This window comes from Mus caroli, unplaced genomic scaffold, assembly GCF_978045245.1.
Source record: "Mus caroli unplaced genomic scaffold, Mus_caroli_1 scaffold_11, whole genome shotgun sequence".
NCBI classification, from domain to species: Eukaryota; Metazoa; Chordata; class Mammalia; order Rodentia; family Muridae; genus Mus; species Mus caroli.
This window is the reverse complement of record NW_028227266.1, coordinates 18,583,450-18,603,571: the sequence shown is the minus strand read 5'-3', so window position 1 is coordinate 18,603,571 and position 20,122 is coordinate 18,583,450. Positions and strand designations below refer to the sequence as shown.

The 20,122-nt window shown below is 45.9% G+C and overlaps 1 protein-coding gene across 4 annotated transcripts in view; it reads right to left on the bottom strand.

Annotated features, from left to right (window-relative positions):
• Smarca4 (SWI/SNF related BAF chromatin remodeling complex subunit ATPase 4) overlaps nt 1-19,232 on the bottom strand; it is a 90,781-nt gene extending 71,549 nt beyond the window's left edge. For all 4 annotated transcript variants that reach the window (XM_021172074.3, XM_085844466.1, XM_021172072.3 and 1 more), the window contains exons 1-2: nt 19,045-19,232; nt 169-418 (exon numbers count right to left, since the gene is read on the bottom strand). In XM_021172074.3, coding sequence (XP_021027733.1) covers nt 169-390 — 222 coding nt within the window. In that variant the 5' untranslated portion in view covers nt 391-418; nt 19,045-19,232. The remainder of the gene's footprint in view (nt 1-168; nt 419-19,044) is intronic.
• Nucleotides 19,233-20,122: the final 890 nt, after the last annotated feature.

The window sequence follows — 20,122 nt, the reverse complement described above, 5'->3', positions numbered from 1 at the left end:
CTGATTCCTTTGTTCAAAGAAGCACACCTTAGGGTAGGACCCTGAACTAAGCCAAGTCACCTCCACAGACCTCTCTCCTCTAATGTCCGGAGGCTCTGGCAGCTTTGTATGAGACACCAAGGCAAGTCTCAGGAACTAAGTACAGGACTGAGATCACAGGATGCCTACCTTGTGCATCTGATGCATGTTGTCCTGGGGGTACCCTCCAGGCCCCTGGGTGGGCATGGGATGTCCTGCTGAAGGAGGTCCTGGGCTTGGCCCCATCATGCTGTGGGCAGAACCTGGTGAGGGGCCAGGGCTTGGACCCAGCATTGCACCAGGTGAAGGACCAGGGCCTGGGGAAGGACCAGGCCGAGGAGTCCCACCCAAGGGTGGGTCTGGAGTAGACATCTTTACCGGAGCTACAGGCACTGGTCTCCTGTTGGAAAGAAATTCTGGTCATCCTAGAATCTGGGACATGGGTTCAGTTATGTCAAGAACAGCAAAGAAGGGCCCAAAGGTCAGTCAGTTTCACCCAGACCACTGTGCCCCATCTTGTAGGCCTGATACCAAACCTTATTCCAAACCTTTCTTTTATTCTTTTTTGGGAAGAACAATGTTATCTCAAGAAAAGAAATCAGCTCAGAAAGCAGGGAATGATGGTGCATGTCCATGACCCCAGAAATAGGGAGGCAGAGGATCTCTTAATTTGCATTCATCCTGGTCTATATACTAGTTCCAGGCCAGCCAGGACTGCATAGGGAGATCCTGTCTCACTCCCCACCACTACCACGAAATTACTTCTGCGTATTGTCCAGCCTTATCTAAGTATCACATGGAAGTTAAAGTGACAGAATGGGGAAACTGACCAATAATCACTCTAGGAAGCTACACTGATGTGGTCAGTGGGACAATGTCCTCCATTACCTCCAAGATCAACTAGGTCCCCAGGAGACTGTGGGGCAACTCTCAAATTATCCTTTAACTGTGGAGTCATCTGTTCTCTTGTTCAAGAAGGTCATGGAGACAGACTTACAGGCAGTCAGACAGACACACAAAAACAATCAGTGAGTGCTAATCAGCGTCCAGTCCACAAAGAAGTAGATCAACATGGAGGGAAAACTTCCAAGCAAAGCCACAGTCAAGGTCTTTAACTTGTCCTTATAGAGATAAACAACTGGTAAAAGGAAGGCTGGAAAGCCGGGCCACGCCTTTAGTCCCAGCACTTGGGAGGCAGAGGCAGGCAGATTTCTGAGTTCAAGGCCAGCCTGGTCTACAAAGTGAGTTCAAGGACAGCCAGGGCTACACAAAGAAACCCTGTCTCAAAAAACTAAAAAACAAACAAAAAAAAAACAACAACAAAAGGTATGCTGGAGGAGCCAGAGGTTCTCTCTCCTCAGGGCCCATGACCCTTGAGGAGCAGATCCTAACTGACCTTGTCAGTTAAAGAAACTGAGTCCAGGCATGGTGCCACACGCTTTTAACCCCAGCAGTGGAGGCAGAGGTAGGTGGATCTCTGAGTATAAAACCACCTGATCTACACAGACTTACTTCCAGACCAGCCAGGGTACCATGGTGACCCTGTCTCAAACAACGAACAAAACAACAAGAACAAAAAGAACAACAAAAACAAAAAGGAGGACTGGAGAGATGGCTCAGTGGTTAAGAGCACTGAGTGCTCTTCTAGAGGTTCTGGATTCCCAGCAACCACACGGTGGCTCACAACTATCTGTAATAGAATCTGGTATGTCTGAAAACATCTATAGTGTACTCATATAAATATAATAAATAAATATTTTTAAAAAAACAAAAAAGAATGAGGGCAAGAAGAAACAAAGAAAAAGAAAAATCCTGCCCACATACAAGAATTCAGGCCTTGATTCACTGAAGCACCAACCTACAGCCAAAGAAGACAAGTTAAATGACGGCTAAACAGCTATCAAAGTCCCTGAAAGCCTATCGAGTTCATCACTCTAGAGATCACCTTAGGAAGCACAGAAAAACCAGGAGCCAACGGATGGTAAGGCTTTATGAGCCCATTAAAAGATTCTAATGGGGAGCAGAGAGATTAAGGAAGCAAGGTACCAGAAGTTCAAGGTCAACCTTGACTACATAGTGAACACCAGGTATCTCAAAAACAAGTCTGGTACAGTCGCTCCTACCCTTAATTCTAACACTCCGAAGGCAAACAGGCAGATGTGAGTTCAAAGCGATTGGTCTACATAGAGAGTTTCGGAACAGCCAGGACGACATAAAGTCCTCATCTCACAACTAAACAAGTAAACAAAACAAAACAAAACAAGGAAAGAGAAAGAAAGGAGAGAAAGCTCAATCGATGATCAATTGGATCAGAGTGTACTCTCAGAGGGTGAGGCCATGGACAAGGCTGACACTTTTCCAGGCCATCGTCCTGATCACAATACAAAACGCTGAGGGGCAGGGTGTTAGTCTGACCTTCCTATTTAACAAGGAAAGAGAAAGACCAAGACTCAAACAACATGAAACTACTCCATAAATTCAATAGAAGTCATCTCTTAGCAAAGGACAACAGCCTTTCCAGAGAAGGCCATGACATGAAGATAACGTTAAAATTTGGGGCTGGGAGCAGTTTACTGGTTAAAATACCTGTCATCTAAGCATAGGAACCCAAGTTTTGATCGTCAGTACTCTTGTAAAAGCTAAACACAACAGTGCCCATCTACAACCCTTGCAATAGGAGTAAGAACCTAGGGACCTGACGGCTGGTCAATCTAGCGGATCACACGCTCCAGGTCCATTAAGAGACTCTGCTTCAAATAATAAGGTGAAGAATAACTAAGGAAAACACCAGCCTCACCTCTACATGCACACACAAACATATACACTCGTTCGCACACACAGACAGACTCACACTAAAAGAATAAATAAATGTATTAATATTTAAAAGACAAATTCAGGGCTAGGCATGGTAACACACACCTGAAATTCCATTATTCAGGATACTGGACACAGAGAGCTACAGCAAAAGCCGATCTCAAAAATGAGGGTTAGGGTGAGGGAACTGGCAAAATGATTCGGCAGGTAAAGGCACTTGCTACCAAGCCTAATCTGAATTCAAATTCCAGGATCCACACGGTAAAAGAAGAGAACCCAATTTTATAGTCTGTCTTCTTCCAGATGTGTGCCACAACAATACACAAGCCTGGGGACTAGCACATACTCAAATAAAGGCATTAATGTTGTGTGTGGAGGCCAGAGGATATAATCTTGGGCGTCTCACATTTGAGACAGGGTCTACATACAAAGTATATAAATGCAAAAACACTCACAAAAATAAAAATAGAATATAGAGGGCTGAAGAAATGGCTCAGCAGCTATGAATGTTTGCTGCTCAAGTGGGTGTGGTAGCTCACATCTTTATTCTCAGCACTCAGCTGGCACAGGCAGATGGATCTCTGTGAGCTCAAGATCAGCCTGGTCACCAGGCAATGGTGGCTCACACCTTTAATCCCAGCACTTGGGAGGCAGAGGCAGGTGGATTTCTGAGTTCGAGGCCAGCCTGGTCTACAGAGTGAGTTCCAGGACAGCCAGGGCTACACAGAGAAACCCTGCCTTGAAAAACAAACAACAACAAAAGAAAATGAAAACAACAACAACAATATTCAGCCTGGTCTACATAGAAGGTTCCAGGACAGCCAAAGGTACACAAAAAAAAAAAAAGAAAAAGAAAAAAAAAGAAGAAAAAGCCGGGCGTGGTGGCGCACGCCTTTAATCCCAGCACTCGGGAGGCAGAGGCAGGCGGATTTCTGAGTTCTAGGCCAGCCTGGTCTACAAAGTGAGTTCCAGGACAGCCAGGGCTACACAGAGAAACCCTGTCTCGAACCCCGCCCCCCCCCCAAAAAAAAAGAAAAGAAAAAAGGGGGAGGGGGCTGGCTAGAGAGATGATGGCTTGGAGGTTATGATCGGGCTTGCTCTTCCAGAGGTACTGAGTTTAATCCCAGTAACATGGTTACTAACCATCTATAGAGAGATCTGGTGCCCTCTTCTGGCTGCAGGCAGGCAAAACACAGTATATATAATAAATAAATCTTTGAAAAAGAAAAGTGAGCTGGGAGTGGTGGTGCACGCCTTTAGTCCCAGCACTTGGGAGGCAGAGGCAGGCGGATTTCTGAGTTCAAGGCCAGCATGATCTACAAAGTGAGTTCCAGGACAGCCAGGGCTACACAGAGAAACCCTGTCTTGAAAAACCAAAAAAAAAAAAAAAAAAAAAAAAGAAAGAAGAGAAAAGAAAAGAAAAGTGTAAAAGTGTTTGCTGCTCTTCTCTAAGATCTGAGTTTAGTTCCCAGCACCCACACTGGGAACTTTCTTCTTTTAGTGTGTGTCTGTAATTCCAGCTCTAGAGAATCTGATATCCTCTTGTGACTTCCACTGGCATTCAACTTAAGTGTATACACACACAGACAATGAAAAAGAAAAAAATAAATATATATGTATTTATATATGTATAAACACATACACACACACATTGGGTTTTTTTGTTACACAAATGGGTTTTTTTGTAATTTTTTTATTATATGCAAGTACACTGTAGCTTTCTTCAGACACTCAAGAAGAGGGAGTCAGATCTCGTTATGGATGGTTGTGAGCCACCATGTGGTTGCTGGGATTTGAACTCCGGACCTTCAGAAGAGCAGTCGAGTGCTCTTACCCAGTGAGCCATCAAACCAGCTCCCTGTAATTTTTTTAAGACAAGGTCTTACTATATAGATCAGACCAGCCTGGAATTTCAGAGAGTCACCTGGATTAAAATCATGAGCCATGATACCCATCCTATAGTAGAAAGAAACTAACTCACTCACTCAGGGCCCGGTGTAATTGAGTGGAACAGCACATGAATAGCATACATGAAGTCTTAGGTTTTCCCCAGAACAATAAAAGACCGTCTCTCAAAGGTCAACAGCCAAGATTACCCACTGGCCTCCACATGCACATACATGCCCTTGTGAAAAACCATAAAAAGAACTGTGAGGGCTCATGAGATAGCTCACACATATACATACTACAAACACATGTATATTTAACAACAACAAAAAAAGTTAAACCGTGGGAAAGTCATTTCTTTGTAGCTACTCAGTCCAAAAGCATTATAACTCTGTAGCTTGAGACAGGGTCTGAGGTACAATTCCCTTCCAGCTAAATTACCTTTCCTGATGATAAGAGATACAGAAAGAGAAAAGAGAAATCAAAAGTCATTTGTGATCCCAAACCTTGCCTTCATTTGGTTGAAGAAAACTCTATCTCAGGCAGAGAAATCAGATCAGGGTATGGTGGTGCAGGCCTATCACAGGTCCAAGGGTTGACCACTGGGGTGGGGGAAGGGGTTGGTGGTTCCTCGGGGTGCCGAGGCCAAGAAGCTGCCTAGGCCTCCTGGAGCACCCTTCTCAGCACTTAATAGGCCAGCTTTTCTACAGTTTATTTCTCTATGGCTGATTTTATCAATTAAGTCTTCAAAACGGGAACATGAAACACTGCTAGGCCAGCCAGGGCTACACAGTGAGACTTTCTCTCAAAAACAAACAAAAAACCCCACTGGCTCTACAAGCATGGAGTGCTGAGTTCAACTCCCCAGCACCCATGTACAAAGCTAGGCATGGTTGTGTATGTCTGTAATCCCAGGACTGGGAGACAAAGACAAATCCTTCAGCCAAAACAAGCCTCATTGCCCGGGGGAGACCCCGAGAATAAATAAAGATCAGGAGGTCTCAAGGTTCCCAGCCAATTTGATATTAGCCTGGAAAAACTGTGTTCAAAAAAGAAAAACAAAACAAAAATGTAGTAAAATTTTTCATCTGAAGGGAGGAAGCAGTTTTCTAGATAGCAGATTAAAAGTCCAAACTGTTCCTGGGGCTGGAGAGATGGCTCAGGAGGAAGAGCAGGAGCAGAGGCACAAGGCAGGGAACAACTGTCTCTAACTCCAGGTCTAGACGAGCCAATATCTATCTTCTGGCCTCCACACACAGGTACCAGTAACAAAAGTGGTGCGCAGATACACCATGCAGACAAAACACATTTTTATTTCAAGTCTAAACTGTTTCCATTCAGTTCTTAGGCTAATGAGAAGAAAAAGCAAAGTATGTGGGTGGGAGGCTGGCAGGTAGATCTGATTTCAAGGTCAGCCTGGTCTACAGAGCTAGTTCTAGGATAGTCAGGGCTACACAAAGAAACCCTGTCTCAATTAAAAAAAGAAAACATTCCTGATGACTAGAAGCCTAGGTCAACTAAACAAAACTATAGGTGCCTGCTACCTGAAGAAAGCATTAATCCTATGGGATCCTCCACTTCCCGGGTAGCTAGAGGAGCAAGGTAAGCTGAGTCAAACCTGCAGCAGCACCAGAAACTCTGGTTCATCATCTCCAACAACCCCAAACCCAGTACAAGCCAACTTCTTCTCTGTCAATGAGCTGAAAGCAAGGGCATTTGACTGCTCTAGCCTCTGCTCAACAATACTCCTGAACTGACTTTACTTTGTTTTTTAAGAAATTATCCTATTGTGTAGCCCAGGCTGGAACTCTAGATTCTGCTGCCCTTAACTTCCCATTGACAGAGTTACTCGGGTGTCCCAGCACCCAGGTTAATATCACCCTTTGAGGACCAGACCTGTTATCACAGGCCTTTTTTTTTTTTTTTTTTTTTTTTTTGGTTTTTCGAGACAGGGTTTCTCTGTGTAGCCCTGGCCGTCCTGGCACTCACTTTGTAGACCAGGCTGGCCTTGAACTCAGAAATCCGCCTGCCTCTGCCTCCCGAGTGCTGGGATTAAAGGCGTGCGCCACCACACCCGGCTCCAGTTTATGGTTCTAAAGGACTAAGAGTCCATCATGTCTGTGTGGAAGTATGGCAGCAAGTGGCACGCAGCTGTGAGGTTCTATCCTCAGTCACAAGTAAAAAGAAGAAAAAGTAGAGTAAGGCTATATAGACACTCTTAAATCCCTACCTACCTGAGCTACTTTCTCTAGCAAGGCTGTGTCTCCTACGCCCTCCCAGACAGCACTAACTGGGGCTCAAATACTTGAGGTTATGAGAACCACGACCATTTAAACCACCACATAAAATACAAGAGGTGCTGGGTGTGGTGGCGCATGCCTTTAATCCCAGCACTTGGGAGGCAGAAGCAGGAGGATTTCTGAGTTCGAGGTCAGCCTGGTCTACAGAGTGAGTTCCAGGACAGCCAGGGCTACACAGAGAAACCATCTCGAAAACAAACAAACAAACAAACAAACAAACAAACCGCTCTTGAAGATCACTTGGGGGCTGGAGCTCTTCAAGGAAGCCAGAGTTCAGTTCCCAACGCATACAAACCCTGTTATACAACTCCTGTTCCAGGACCTCTGACACCCTCCTGGCTTCCTTGGGTACCTGCACATGTGACACATGCATACACATACAAATAAAATCGACCTAAAAAGAAAACAGCACTTGCTCCTCTAGCTGCTGCCTCTGAAACATCAGGCTGCAGAAAAGGCAGAAAGTGTGCAGAGCCACCATCAGCCAAGCAGCCTACCTAACACTGGGAAAGAACAAGGGAACTCTGCACAGGGACAGAAAGAGTGCATGGAGGGGCCAGCTGCACTAACAAACAACAGGGGCTGGAAAGGGGTTCAGTGCGCGAAGCTCCTCCTCTGAAAAGCACCATGGCTGAGTGCCAGCACCATGTAAATACTAACTGCTTGTGCCCACCACAGCAAGGGGCTAGAGACTGGTTTCAAAAGCTCAAAATACACGGTAGACAGAAATTAAGGAAGATGTTCATTGCCACCTCTGGGCCACCACACAACACATGGTGCCAAAAAAAAGAAAGAAAGAAAGAAAGAAAGAAAGAAAGAAAGAAAGAAAGAAAGAACGAAAGAAAGAAAAAGCCAGGTGACCGTTGCATGAGCCTAATCCCAGCACTTAGGGAGGTGACAGGAAGACCTTGGGGCTCACAAGCCAACCTAAATGAGAGAATAGGCATACTCTAGGTTCAGTGAGACAAGATAAGGGGCTGGAGAAGATAGCTCAATGACTAAGTACTCTTGCTGTAAATTAAAAAAAAAAGAAAAATAAGTGATATTGTTGTTTGGTCAGAAGTGTCCAGACCCAAAAGATATAAACAAAACTATAAAAATAATGTGAGCAAAGAGCACAAAAATAAATTAAAAAAACAAAAACAAAAACCACTTGCTGCTCTTGCAGAGGACCTGAATTAGATTCCCAGCACCTGTGGGCTACCTGTAACCCTAGCGCCATGGGATCCAATATCCTCTTCTGGCCTCCAGGGCACTTGCATACATAAGCAAAAACTCAATACAGAAAATTTAATTAAGTTAATCACACACACACACACACACACAAAATTAGACTTAGAAATTGTGTATGGAGGGCTGGAGAGATGGCTCAGAAGTTAAGAGCATTGGCTGTTCTTCCAGTGGTCTTGAGTTCAATTCCCAGAAAGTACACAGTGGCTCACAACCATCCATAATGAGATCTGGTGCCCTCTTCTGGCCTGCAGGCATACATGCAGGCAGAACACTGTACATGTAATAAATAAATAAACAAATAAACAAACAAAAGGAAAAAAAATGTGTATAGTGCTGAGTGGTGGTGAAGCATACTTTTAATCTCAGCACAGGCAGAGATAGACCCAGAGACAAACTGAGTTTGTGACCAGCATGTCTACAGAGCTAGTTCTAGGACAGCTAGGGCTACACAAAGAAACTTGGAAACCCTGTCGAAAGAACGGAAGGGAAGGGAAGAAGGGAGGAAGGGAGGGAGGAAATTGTGTATGGTATCTGGGATCTTGCATCCTTTCTATTTTCATTCACTTGAAAACTATTTAATATCTCAGCACTGGCCAGGCGAGGTGGCACACGCCTTTAATCCCAGCACTCGGGAGGCAGAGGCAGGCAAATTTCTGAGTTCGAGGCCAGCCTGGTCTACAGAGTGAGTTCCAGGACAGTCAGGGCTATACAGAGAAACCCTGTCTTGGAAAACCAAAAAAAAAAAAAAAAGATCTCAGCACTAGGTGCTGCAGAGATGGCTCTGTGGTAAAGACCACAGGCTTAAATCCCAGCACCTACAATCATACAATCACAACTGTCTGTAATTCCAGGTTCCAGAGGATATGACACCCTCACACAGACATACATGGACAAAAACAAAAACAGTCTCACTCACCATAGGCTCCGAGAGAACCAGGCTGGCCTCATCCTCCTCAGAGAGCTTTATGAACTAACTCAACAGTGACTGGGGGAGGGGCTACAAGGATATAGCACAGTTAGCTATATCCACCCCTGGGATGGGCTTTTTACCACTGGCTAGACTGTGCTCAGTCCCCACATCTGCAGTAAGGTTACACACATCTGTCCATATCCTTTCTCTTTTTTTTTTTTTTTTTGTGGTTTTTCGAGACAGGGTTTCTCTGTGTAGCTCTGGCTGTCCTGGAACTCACTTTGTAGACCAAGCTGGCCTCGAACTCAGAAATCCGCCTGCCTCTGCCTCCGGAGTGCTGGGATTAAAGGCGTGCGCCACCACGCCCGGCTTCCTTTCTCTTGTTTAAGGTTGGTTCCAGCCCCACTAGGCCCCACCAGGGGCACAGAGAACGATGGAGCGACACAGAGAAGGAGGGAGTGACAGGACAATACCTACAGAGGTCACTGAACCTCTTGCTGACAGAGGATGAGCTGGGGAGTAAATAGCAGTGGCTGCCATCAGCACCACACATGTCCACCTGATAAACTCCAAGGGCACGGTGAGATGGCCCACCATGCAATTCTCCTGAGACTTTTAGGACACACAAGAAGCACATCAGATGTCCCTGATTGACACCTCCCACTGTCACAGGTGATGCAGCAACTGTCATGTAGCCACCTGCTTCCTGAGCCAGTGAAGCATATCCAGCTGGCAAAACAACTTAAAACTGACAGTCACCAGTGTTAAAAATGGCACACTGAGCCGGGTGTGGTGGCGCACGCCTTTAATCCCAGCACTCGGGAGGCAGAGGAAGGCGGATTTCTGAGTTCGAGGCCAGCCTTGTCTACAAAGTGAGTTCCATTCCAGGACAGCCAAGGCTACACAGAGAAACCCTGTCTCGAAAAACCAAAAAAGAAAAGGGCACGCTGCTTGTTTTTCTGTTGCTGGACTTGAGGATTTGGTTTGTTTGTGTTTTTGAGACACATACAGACTCACTACTTAGCCTAGCTGACCTGCTAATATATAGATTAGGCTGACCTCAAACTCACCTACCTCTGCTAACTTTGCTTCTTGTTCTGGGATTAAAAACCTGCACCACCGGGCTGGTGAGATGGCTCAGTGGGTAAGAGCACCCGACTGCTCTTCCAAAGGTCCAGAGTTCAAATCCCAGCAACCGTAACGAGATCTGGCGCCCTCTTCTAGAGTGTCTGAAGACAGCTACAGTGTACTTACATATAATAAATAAATAAATCAAAAAAAAAAAAAAAAACCTGCACCACCACACCCAGCTTAATCCTGCACTGCTCCGATCCTTGTGCCTCTACCTCCTAAGTGCTGGGGTTACAGGCATGCACCACCATGCTGGTTTATGCTGTATGGAACCCAGTGCCAACAAGCACTCTACAAACCAAGCTACATCCTGACCAATTTTACCACACTGACTGGTGAACACAAAAGACAAACTGTTAGCTGACCATGGTGACACATACCCTACCTTAGCACACAGGAGAGTGAGGCAGAAAGAAGGACCCAAACATCAATGCTGACAGGAGCTTCAACTGAGTTCCAGACCAGCTAGACTATATAATAAGACCTAAACAGTCCCCACCCTACCCCTCAAAAAAAGTCAAACAGTATATTCCACTCCTGTCATCCTAGCATTTGGGAGGTGAGGTGAAGGGTGGTGTTCAGGGTCATTCTCAGGCATATAATGAATTGGAAGCCAGCCTTGGCTGCCTGAGTCCATCTCATAAGCTCTAGAAACCAGCTTGGGGTACAAATGACAGGGAGGGATCAGGGCTGGTCTGTGTCTGCTAATATCCACTTGTTTATTTCTGCATGTAGTGCCTTCCTGGTGGAAAACAAAGTCAACAAGAGCCCCCTCCTTTCAAGCAGCTATAGGAAAGTCAACCAACCCCCAGACAAAGCCTCCCAACTCCACATATGGAAAACTTCATAGCAGCCGGGCGTGGTGGCGCACGCCTTTAATCCCAGCACTCGGGAGGCAGAGGCAGGCGGATTTCTGAGTTCGAGGCCAGCCTGGTCTACAAAGTGAGTTCCAGGACAGCCAGGGCTACACAGAGAAACCCTGTCTCGAAAAACCAAAAAAAAAAAAAACAAAAAACTTCATAGCAGCAGCTGCAGTTACACAGCCAACACCAAAATCACAAGTTACCTTAATGAGCTTAACACTTCTGCTACATTATGACATCAGTAAAATCTCCTGGTCTTGACTGACAGATCCTTGACATATCCCAGATAATACTGTCACTTTCATTCAGAGCTTTTAAACATTCAGTGTGTAGTGTGACTGACTGAACCCAGGATTAAATATGCTAAGCAAATGTTCCACCACTGAGCCACATTAGCAATCCATTTTATTTTCTATTATTTTAGGGTCTGAAAAGATGGCTCAGCATTTATTGCTCTTACAAAGAACAAGAGTTCAACCCTAGCACACACACAGGCCAGCTCACACTACCTGTAACTCCAGATCCAGCCAGAGGATCAACTCATTTCCTCTCTGGCCTCCACAGGTACCTGCACTCACATGGACATACCCACACAGGGACACACAATTTTTGAATGTTATTATCTTTAATCATGTGTATCTGTGTGTCTGTGCCGTGGGTATATGCGCATGAGCACAAAGGAAAATCAAAGCTATCAGATCCTCCTGGAGCTGGAGTTGTGGAAATTAGGTAGTTATGTGACACCCAATGTGGATGCTGGAAACCAAACTTTGATCCTCTGAAAGAAAAGTACAGTCTTTCCAGCGGAGCCGTTTCTCCAGCCCACTTTAAAAAAAAAAAATCATTTAATTATTTATTTATGTTTGTGTTTATGAGACGAACGACTAAACTCTGAGACATTTTGTTAAGTAACAGTAAAAATCAAAGAACAGTTTTCATACAAGGCAGGGATAGTGCACACCTTTAATCCCAGCACTGGGGAGGAAGAGGCAGGTGGATCTCTGTGCATCCAAGGCCAGCCTGGTCTAAAGATCAAAACACAAACTAACAAAAACAGATTCGCACATTTTTTTCCACTGTTGTAACTATTATTTCATGTGTGTGGGTGTTCTGCTTGCATGGATGTCTGTATAATTCCATGTAACTCTGGCCTCTGTGCAGTGCCCACAGAGGCCAGAAGGCCTAGGATCTCCTAGGAATGGAGTTACAGACTGCTGTGACCCACCATATACTTGCTAGGAATGGAACCTGGGTTCTCTGAAAGAGCTGTCAATACTCTTTTTTTAAACCTTTTAACTGGGCAGTGGTGGCACACGCCACCACTGAACTCAGGACCTTCGGAAGAGCAGTCAGTGCTCTTAACTGATGAGCCATCTCTCCAGACCCTTAAATATTTGAGACAATGTTTCTCTGTATAGTTCTGGATGTTCCAGAACTCAGTCTGTAGACCAGGCTGGCCTGGAGCTCAAAGAGATCTACCTGCCTCTGCCTCCTGAGTGCTGGGATCAAAGGCAGGACCACCCAGCTGGGCTCTTAACATCTCCATCCCTCCAGACCCATGTTTACTATAGACTATGTCTGTGCTTGTGTTGACTGGAGATAGACTCTAGGGCCTAGTGCATACTAGGCTACCACTAAGCTAGATCACAGCTCCAAATTCTTGGTTAAAAACAAAATAAAACAAATCAAAATCACTGAACTCTCAAGTATTTTTCAATGCTACTACAGCTTATGAAAGCACAGAACGGGGCTGGAGAGATGGCTCAGCAGTTAAGAGCACTGACTTCTCTGCCTGAGGTCCTGAGTTCAATTCCCAGCAACCACAAGGTGGCTCACAACCATCTGTATGCCCTCTTCTGGTGTGTGTCTGAAGACAGCCACAGTGTACTCATATAAATAAATAAATAAGTAAATCTAAGAGAGAGAGAACGAACAGAACCCTTGCTAGCCACTCAGTGAGATGCTATGGTACATCTTACCATGAAGAAAGAAAAATGAAACACCAATGCCTTAAGCCAGACCTTAAGAGAATTGCCATGAGTTTGAGGCCAGTCTGGAATATGTGGTTAGACCCTATCAAAAAGGAAAAAACAAACAGTAAAAGATCACCTTCAACTACATAGCAAGCTCCAGGCCAACCTAGGCTATGCAAGAGCCTATCTCAAAAAAATAATTAGGGAAAGGTGGTAGCAGTACAAGCCTCCAATCCCAGCACTTGGGAGACAAAGGCAGAAGGATCTCCGAGTTCAAAGCCAGCCTGGTCTACAAAGTTCTAGGATTGTCAGGCCTACACAGAGAAATACTGTATTAAAAAACAAAACAAACAAAAAGGAGCAATCATGGTGGCTCATCTGGTTAAAGGCATGTGTGGCTGGTCTTATGTCAACTTGACACATAAACTAGAGTTCTCTGAAAGAAGGGAACCTCAATTGAGAAAATGATTCCATATGATCTGGCTATAAGGCATTATCTTAATATGGATTGATGGGGTGGTTCAACCCATCCTGGGTGGAGCCATCCTGGGCTGGTGGTCCTGGGTTCTGTAAGAAAGCAGACTGAGAAAGGCATGGAGAGCACGCCAGTAAGCAGCGCCTGTCCATGATCTCTGCATCAGCTCCTGCATCCATCCAGGTACCTGCCCTGTTTGAGTTCCAGTTTTGATAAACAGCAACATGGAAGTGTAAGCCAAATAAACCCCCTTTCCCCCCAGCTCCCTTTTGCTTTCAATGCAGAAAAAAAAAAAAAAAGAAAAAAAGAAAAAGAAAAAAGACCCCTAATTAAGTCAGGGCACTTGCCACTTAGCCCAATGATCTGAGTTTGAACCTTATAAATCACTTGATTGAAGGAGAACCAGTTCCTTAAAGTTGACCACTGACCTCATGACTATTTTACACAGACAGACAGACAGACACACACACACACACACACACAGATTCACAATGTAAAACACAGCAGTCTTGAGTCCTGGATGTGGTAGAGCACTCAGGAGACAGAGGCAGGTGGAACTCTTGAGTTTGAGGCCAGCCTGGTCTGAATTCCAAGTCAGCCCTGCTACATAATGAGACCCATTTTTTTAAAAAAAAAATCAAACAAACAAACAAAAAAAAGCCAACCATTTTTGCCTATTTTCTATGCTGGCATTCCTTTCTGCAAAAGCGGTGTATTACAAAATGTCTCACTTGTAATAATTTCTTGCTTTGACAGAGCAAGGATCTAGTTCCCACAGTGGAATCCTCCTCTCCCTTTGCATGTGCACACACAAAATAAACTTGCAAAAATTAAATATGCCCTAGAAAAGACTGACAATCAACGAACAAGCTAATAAAATGAAAACAAAATTCTCTCTAGAACTACAAATGGACAGTAAATATTTTAAAAGTGTTCAACATGAGATCCAAGAAGAAAGTTCAGAGGTTAAGAGCACTTGCTGCTCTTGCAAAGGACCCAAGTTCAGTTCCCAGTACCCATAATCTACCACAAAAAATAACAAAGTATAGCCTAACGGCAAAGCACTCCCTACTGCTGTGAAGACACCATAACCAAGATTTTATTTGGGCTCCTGCTTATAGTTTTCGAGGCTGAGTCTATGACCATCACAGAGGGGAGCGCGTGGCAACAGGAAGGCATGGTCCTGTAGCAGAGGTTGAGAAATTACATTTGATATACAAGAAGGCAGCAGAGAGAGAGAGACTGGGCCTGACATGGGCTTTTGACTCTCAATCTCACCCCCACTGAAACACCTCCTCTAACAAAGACACATATCTTAATCCTTTCCCAAAACCAGTTCTGCCAGGCTTTCAAATATATGAACCTATGAGGGCTATTCTCAAATATTCTCAAACAACCATACCTATCATATGTAAACTCTGGGTTGTTCCCAGCACCACAAAAAAGAATTAACAGAAATGAAACCAGAGGCCGAGTGTGGTGGCGCATGCCTTTAGTCCCAGCACTTGGGAGGCAGAGGCAGGTCTACAAAGTGATTTCCAGGACAGCCAGGGCTATACAGAGAAACCATGTCTCGAAACCCCACCACCACCAAGAAAGAAAGAAATGAAACCAGATATTAACTTTAACAAATAATATCCAAGGGCTGGCAAGTCTTGGTTCAGCGGTTAAGAGCACTGACTACTCTTCCGAAGGTCCTGAGTTCAAATCCCAGCAACCACATGGTGGCTCAGAACCATCCATAATGAGATCTGACGCCCTCTTCTGGTGTATCTGAAGACAGCTACAGTGTACTTACACATAATAATAAACAAATCTTTTTTAAAAACAAAACAAAACAAATAATACCCATGCCAGGCAGTGGTGGCTCACACCTTTAATCAGAACTCTAGAGGCAGAAGCAGGAAGATGGAGGCAGACTGGGCTATACAGAGAAGTCTTGTCTCGGAAAAAAAACAAAAACCAAAAAAACAAAACAAAACAAAACAAAACAAAAAAAAAACAAAAACAAAAACAAATGGTGTTTGCTACAGTTAGCAGATTTGCATGTCACTTCATTCAAGCCTATCACCAGGGACAGTGACATCCCAGTGGTACCGGTTTCACAGGTGAGTGCCAGGACTCAGGGGCTGCATAAGAACTAGAGAACCCTGAAGAACTCGCACCCTCGACAGCAAGAAGGATCAGCAGGTAAAAGATTTGCTGCCAATAATATGACCTGCAATTCAATCCCCAGGACTCACGTGGTATAAAACCCACTCCTAAAAGTTGTCCTCTGACCTCCATATATCACACACAATTAAACAAATACAAGGGGCTTGAGAGATGGCTCAGCGGTTAAGAGCACTGACTGCTCTTCCAGAGGTCCTGAGTTCAAATTCCAGCAACCACATGGTGACTCACAACCATCTGTAATGAGATCCAATGTCCTCTTCTGGTGTGTCTGAAGACAGCTACAGGGTACTCACATAAAATAAATAAAATAAACAAATCTTAAAAAAAAATACAATTTTTTTTTTTTTTTTTTTTTTTTTGGTTTTTCGAGACAGGGTTTCTCTGTGTAGCCCTAGCTGTCCTGGCACTCACTTTGTAGACTAGGCTGGCCTCGAACTCAGAAATCCACCTGCCTCTGCCTCCCGAGTGCTGGGATTAAAGGCGTGCGCCACCACGCCCGGCTAAAAATACAATTTTTAAGTTCAAAAAAAGAACGATCACTTTTCACATCCACTCACAAACAAACCACCAAACCAGGACCCCAGACTTCACCAGTGACTTCATCACTTTCAAAGCAGTGATATCTGGGGCTAGAAGAGCAATGGCCTGGAAAGTTCAAAGCCAAGCAGCGGCAACAAATATTTATCGCTTTGGATCTTGTACCAATCCCCAAGTTCATCCCTCCCAAGGACCCCTCTCCTGTCCCACTATCGCCTGCTGGAGACAGACAGAGCAGCAGCTCTGATGACACCGCTCCACTCCCAGCTATGGGGCCAGGGGAGACACGTCTTCCCTAATTTTGAATGAAGATTCCTCCTCCATGCAGCCTTCTAGACATGCCCACCACTGCTCCCTTGGGCAACCACTCTGTCCATTCACAAGATAGGGTGTGAGGCATAAACGGCAGGCCAAAGGGTTAGAGAGATACATACATACATACATACATACATACAATATATGTCTACCATGCACAGTGCCATGGATTCCAAGCTTAACAACACCCAAAACAACAAACAACAACAACAACAAACCCCACATTTGTAAAAAATAGCAAAATCAAAACACTGCTTGGTGGTAGGACACTTACTTCCCTAGCATGTACAGGATCAACTTTGATCAACACCACAAAAATTCAACACACTTAATAGACTTAAGAACAGGAGAAATGACTCAACAGGTAACTTACACTGAAAACGGACTACCTGAGTTCAATCCCGGGAACCCACATGAAGGAGGGGAGAAACGACCCCGGCAAGTCTCTCTGACCTCCACACACAAATAAATAAGGAATTGCAATGCTTTAAACAGCTTGGCACTGGTGGCTCACAGTGTGAATCCCAGGCAGAGGCAGGCAGATCTGAGTTCAGCTAGAAGTCAGCCTGGTCTATAAAGCAAGTTCTAGGACAGCCAGGGCTGCACAGAGAGACCTTGTCTCAAAAAACCAAACAAATAAACAGGGCATGGTGGCGCACGCCTTTAATCCCAGCACTCGGGAGGCAGAGGCAGGCAAATTTCTGAGTTGGGGGCCAGCCTGGTCTACAGAGTGAGTTCCAGGACAGCTAGGGCTATACAGAGAAACCCTGTCTCGAAAAACAAAAAAACAAACAAAACCGAATTAATTAAAAAAAAAAAAAAAAAAAAACAAGGGCTGGAGAGATGGCTCAGTGGTTAAGAGCACTGACTGCTCTTTAGAAGGTCCTGAGTTCAAATCCCAGCAACCACATGGTGGCTCACAACTATCCGAAATGGGTCTGAAGACAGCTACAGTGTACTTAGATATAATAATAAATAAATCTTAAAAAAATAAAAAATAAATAAAAATAAAACACAAGTGACCCTAAGGGCTTGGCTAATGCAAGAGTTTAATCCCAGTACTCAAGAGGGCAGAGGCGGCCAATCTGTGTGAATTTGAGGGCAGCTGGTAACAGAGTTCCAGGACAGCCAGGACTATACAGTGAGAACAGAAGGGGGCCGGGAGAGTCAAAACACACCCAAAACTTCTTAATGAATTAATACACATGCAGGCCAAGGAGAAATGTCCCCATATTTACTGCTCATTCCCCTACCAGACATGCAACACAAAGTAAAGGATTCAACTATTTGCTGGACCAGTCAAGAACAGTGATGGCTGAACATTATCCCAGCACTTGGGAGGTGGAGGCAGCAAAGTGAGGATGAGGCCAGCCTGGTCTACATGAGGAGCTGGAGGTCAGTCTTGGTTATAAGATTCTGTCTTCAAAATCAGAATGATGATGATGTAGGAACTATTTGCCTAGTTCTTCCCAATCCTAACAGCGAAAGTAACTCCCTTGTACAAAGGAGGAAACCAAGAGGTTTGGCGAGATTAGCGATTTCGCCTAAGGCCACACAGCAAGCTGACAGCAGCCGGCGCTGGGCATCAAACTAAAAGGCTGTCTGTCAATTCAAACAAAAAACTTGTTTCTAGTTCCTGAGGAGTCACTGGAGGTAAAAGGGATCAAGCAGATGCCTTCGGACCCGCACATACCACTTGACTTCGGTGTTTTAAAATAAAAAACCCTATCTTAAAAACTGGGAAGGGCCAAGGGACTCAAAAGAAAAACAATGCCGCCAAAAGCAAACGTCCCCAGGCATCTTTCACTTTTTAGGTAAACATTTTGAAGCCATGGAAGAAATTCTTTACTTTTCCTTCAAAATCTGCAATAATGAAATTTATCAAAAAAAAAATAATAATAATAAACACGAAAAAAGTAAGGTCCGGAGACCGAAGAGGGCTCATGACTGTGTCCAAGCTACACTGGGCATCAATAACTGAGGTAAAAATGTTGCTCCCGACGCCCGACCACAGGGCAATGGGATCCCACCCGTTACAAACGAGGCCAGAAAAGCCCATGACACCTAGCCACTGTTCAAAGTTGGGGTCCACAGAAATTAAAGTGGGGGATCTGGATCTCTGGAACGCCAAAGGAAAGGAGCTTTGTCCAAGACCCCACGAGAACGCGCGCGCGGCCTTCACGCGGCCCAGAGCCACCCGCCTCGCCGGCCACAGTCAGGAAGCCGCCGCGGTCTCGCTGCACTGCGGCCTGAGACGCGCGCGCAGGGCTTCTTGACCCTCAGGCGCCGCCGTACCGCGACCCCGCTTTGGTCGCCCAGCTGCCCCCTCCCCCTCCCGGCGCCTCGGCTTCATTCAAACCGTCTTGCCCAAGCCCCGGGAGCCTGGTTCCGCCCGGGAGCCTCCATTCCTTACCTGGAGGTACCGGCGCCGTAACCTTCCTGGCGCCGCCCCCAACCCTCCACGAGGGGTCGGGGACAGAGTGGGCGTCTCGCTTCTCCTCAGGAAACAAAGAAGCCGTCGCCGCCGCTGCCAAGCGAGTAGAAAGCCTCGCGCGCGCGCCCGCTGGGCTTCGCCAGGCCGCCCCCCCCACCGCACGCGCCCGCCGCGCGCCCCCGCCTCCCTGCCTACCCGCTCCACTTGCCCTGCTTCCGCTGCCCGGCGGGCCTCGTGCGCGCGCCAGCCCACCCTTCCGCTCTCTGCGCGCATGCTCAGCCATTCGCTGTGCGCACGCGTACCAGTCCTTTGAGGGCGCGAGGAGGTGGGCGGGCACTGAGGCTGCACAAGATCCTGGTGCACCGCCCCTGGGGGGGGGCTCGGGGCGGCTCTGCGCAAGCGCACACCTACCTCCCAGGCACGAAACTGGGCCCCTAGCCGGGAGGCATGCGCAGTGGGGGTGGCACTGCGGCGACGCTTAAAGGTTGGGGGAGGGGGTGGGTGGTCCAGATGGGAGGTAGTGACGATGAAATGAAAGTCCTCAGGCTCGGAGCAGTTGGAGCACCCAGGGAGGAAAGAGAAGCAGAGATGGCCAGGCTATCCCAGGACCGGCAGAACCCACGCGGTGCTAAGGGCAGGCCCGGGAAACGCTTTGATCCTGGTTCTGGCGGGGCCCTGCCTGCTCTGCAAGGCTCTGCCCTGGCCACATTTCTTGCAGAACCTGCTGAGGCCCAGTAATTAGCTTTACAAATATTTATTGAGCTGCTATCGGCTACTCGCTGCCCTCTGGTACAGTCTCTGGGGAAGCAGCCGGATGAATAAGTAAAATGCAGAGTGTGAGGTAGAAACAGCCATGGTCACAATTTAACTTATGATTTCCAAGAAAGCCATTAGCCTTGGAGCGTAGAACTCTGTCCAAATCTGTAATTCATGCCTCTGGTTGAGTTTTTAAAATATTTGGCAGTGTTCGGGAGGCAGAGGCAGGTGGATCTCTTTAGTTTGTTGCCAAGGTGTTACTTGTTTTTGTTGGGTGTCTAGTTTTTTAAGACGGGTTTTC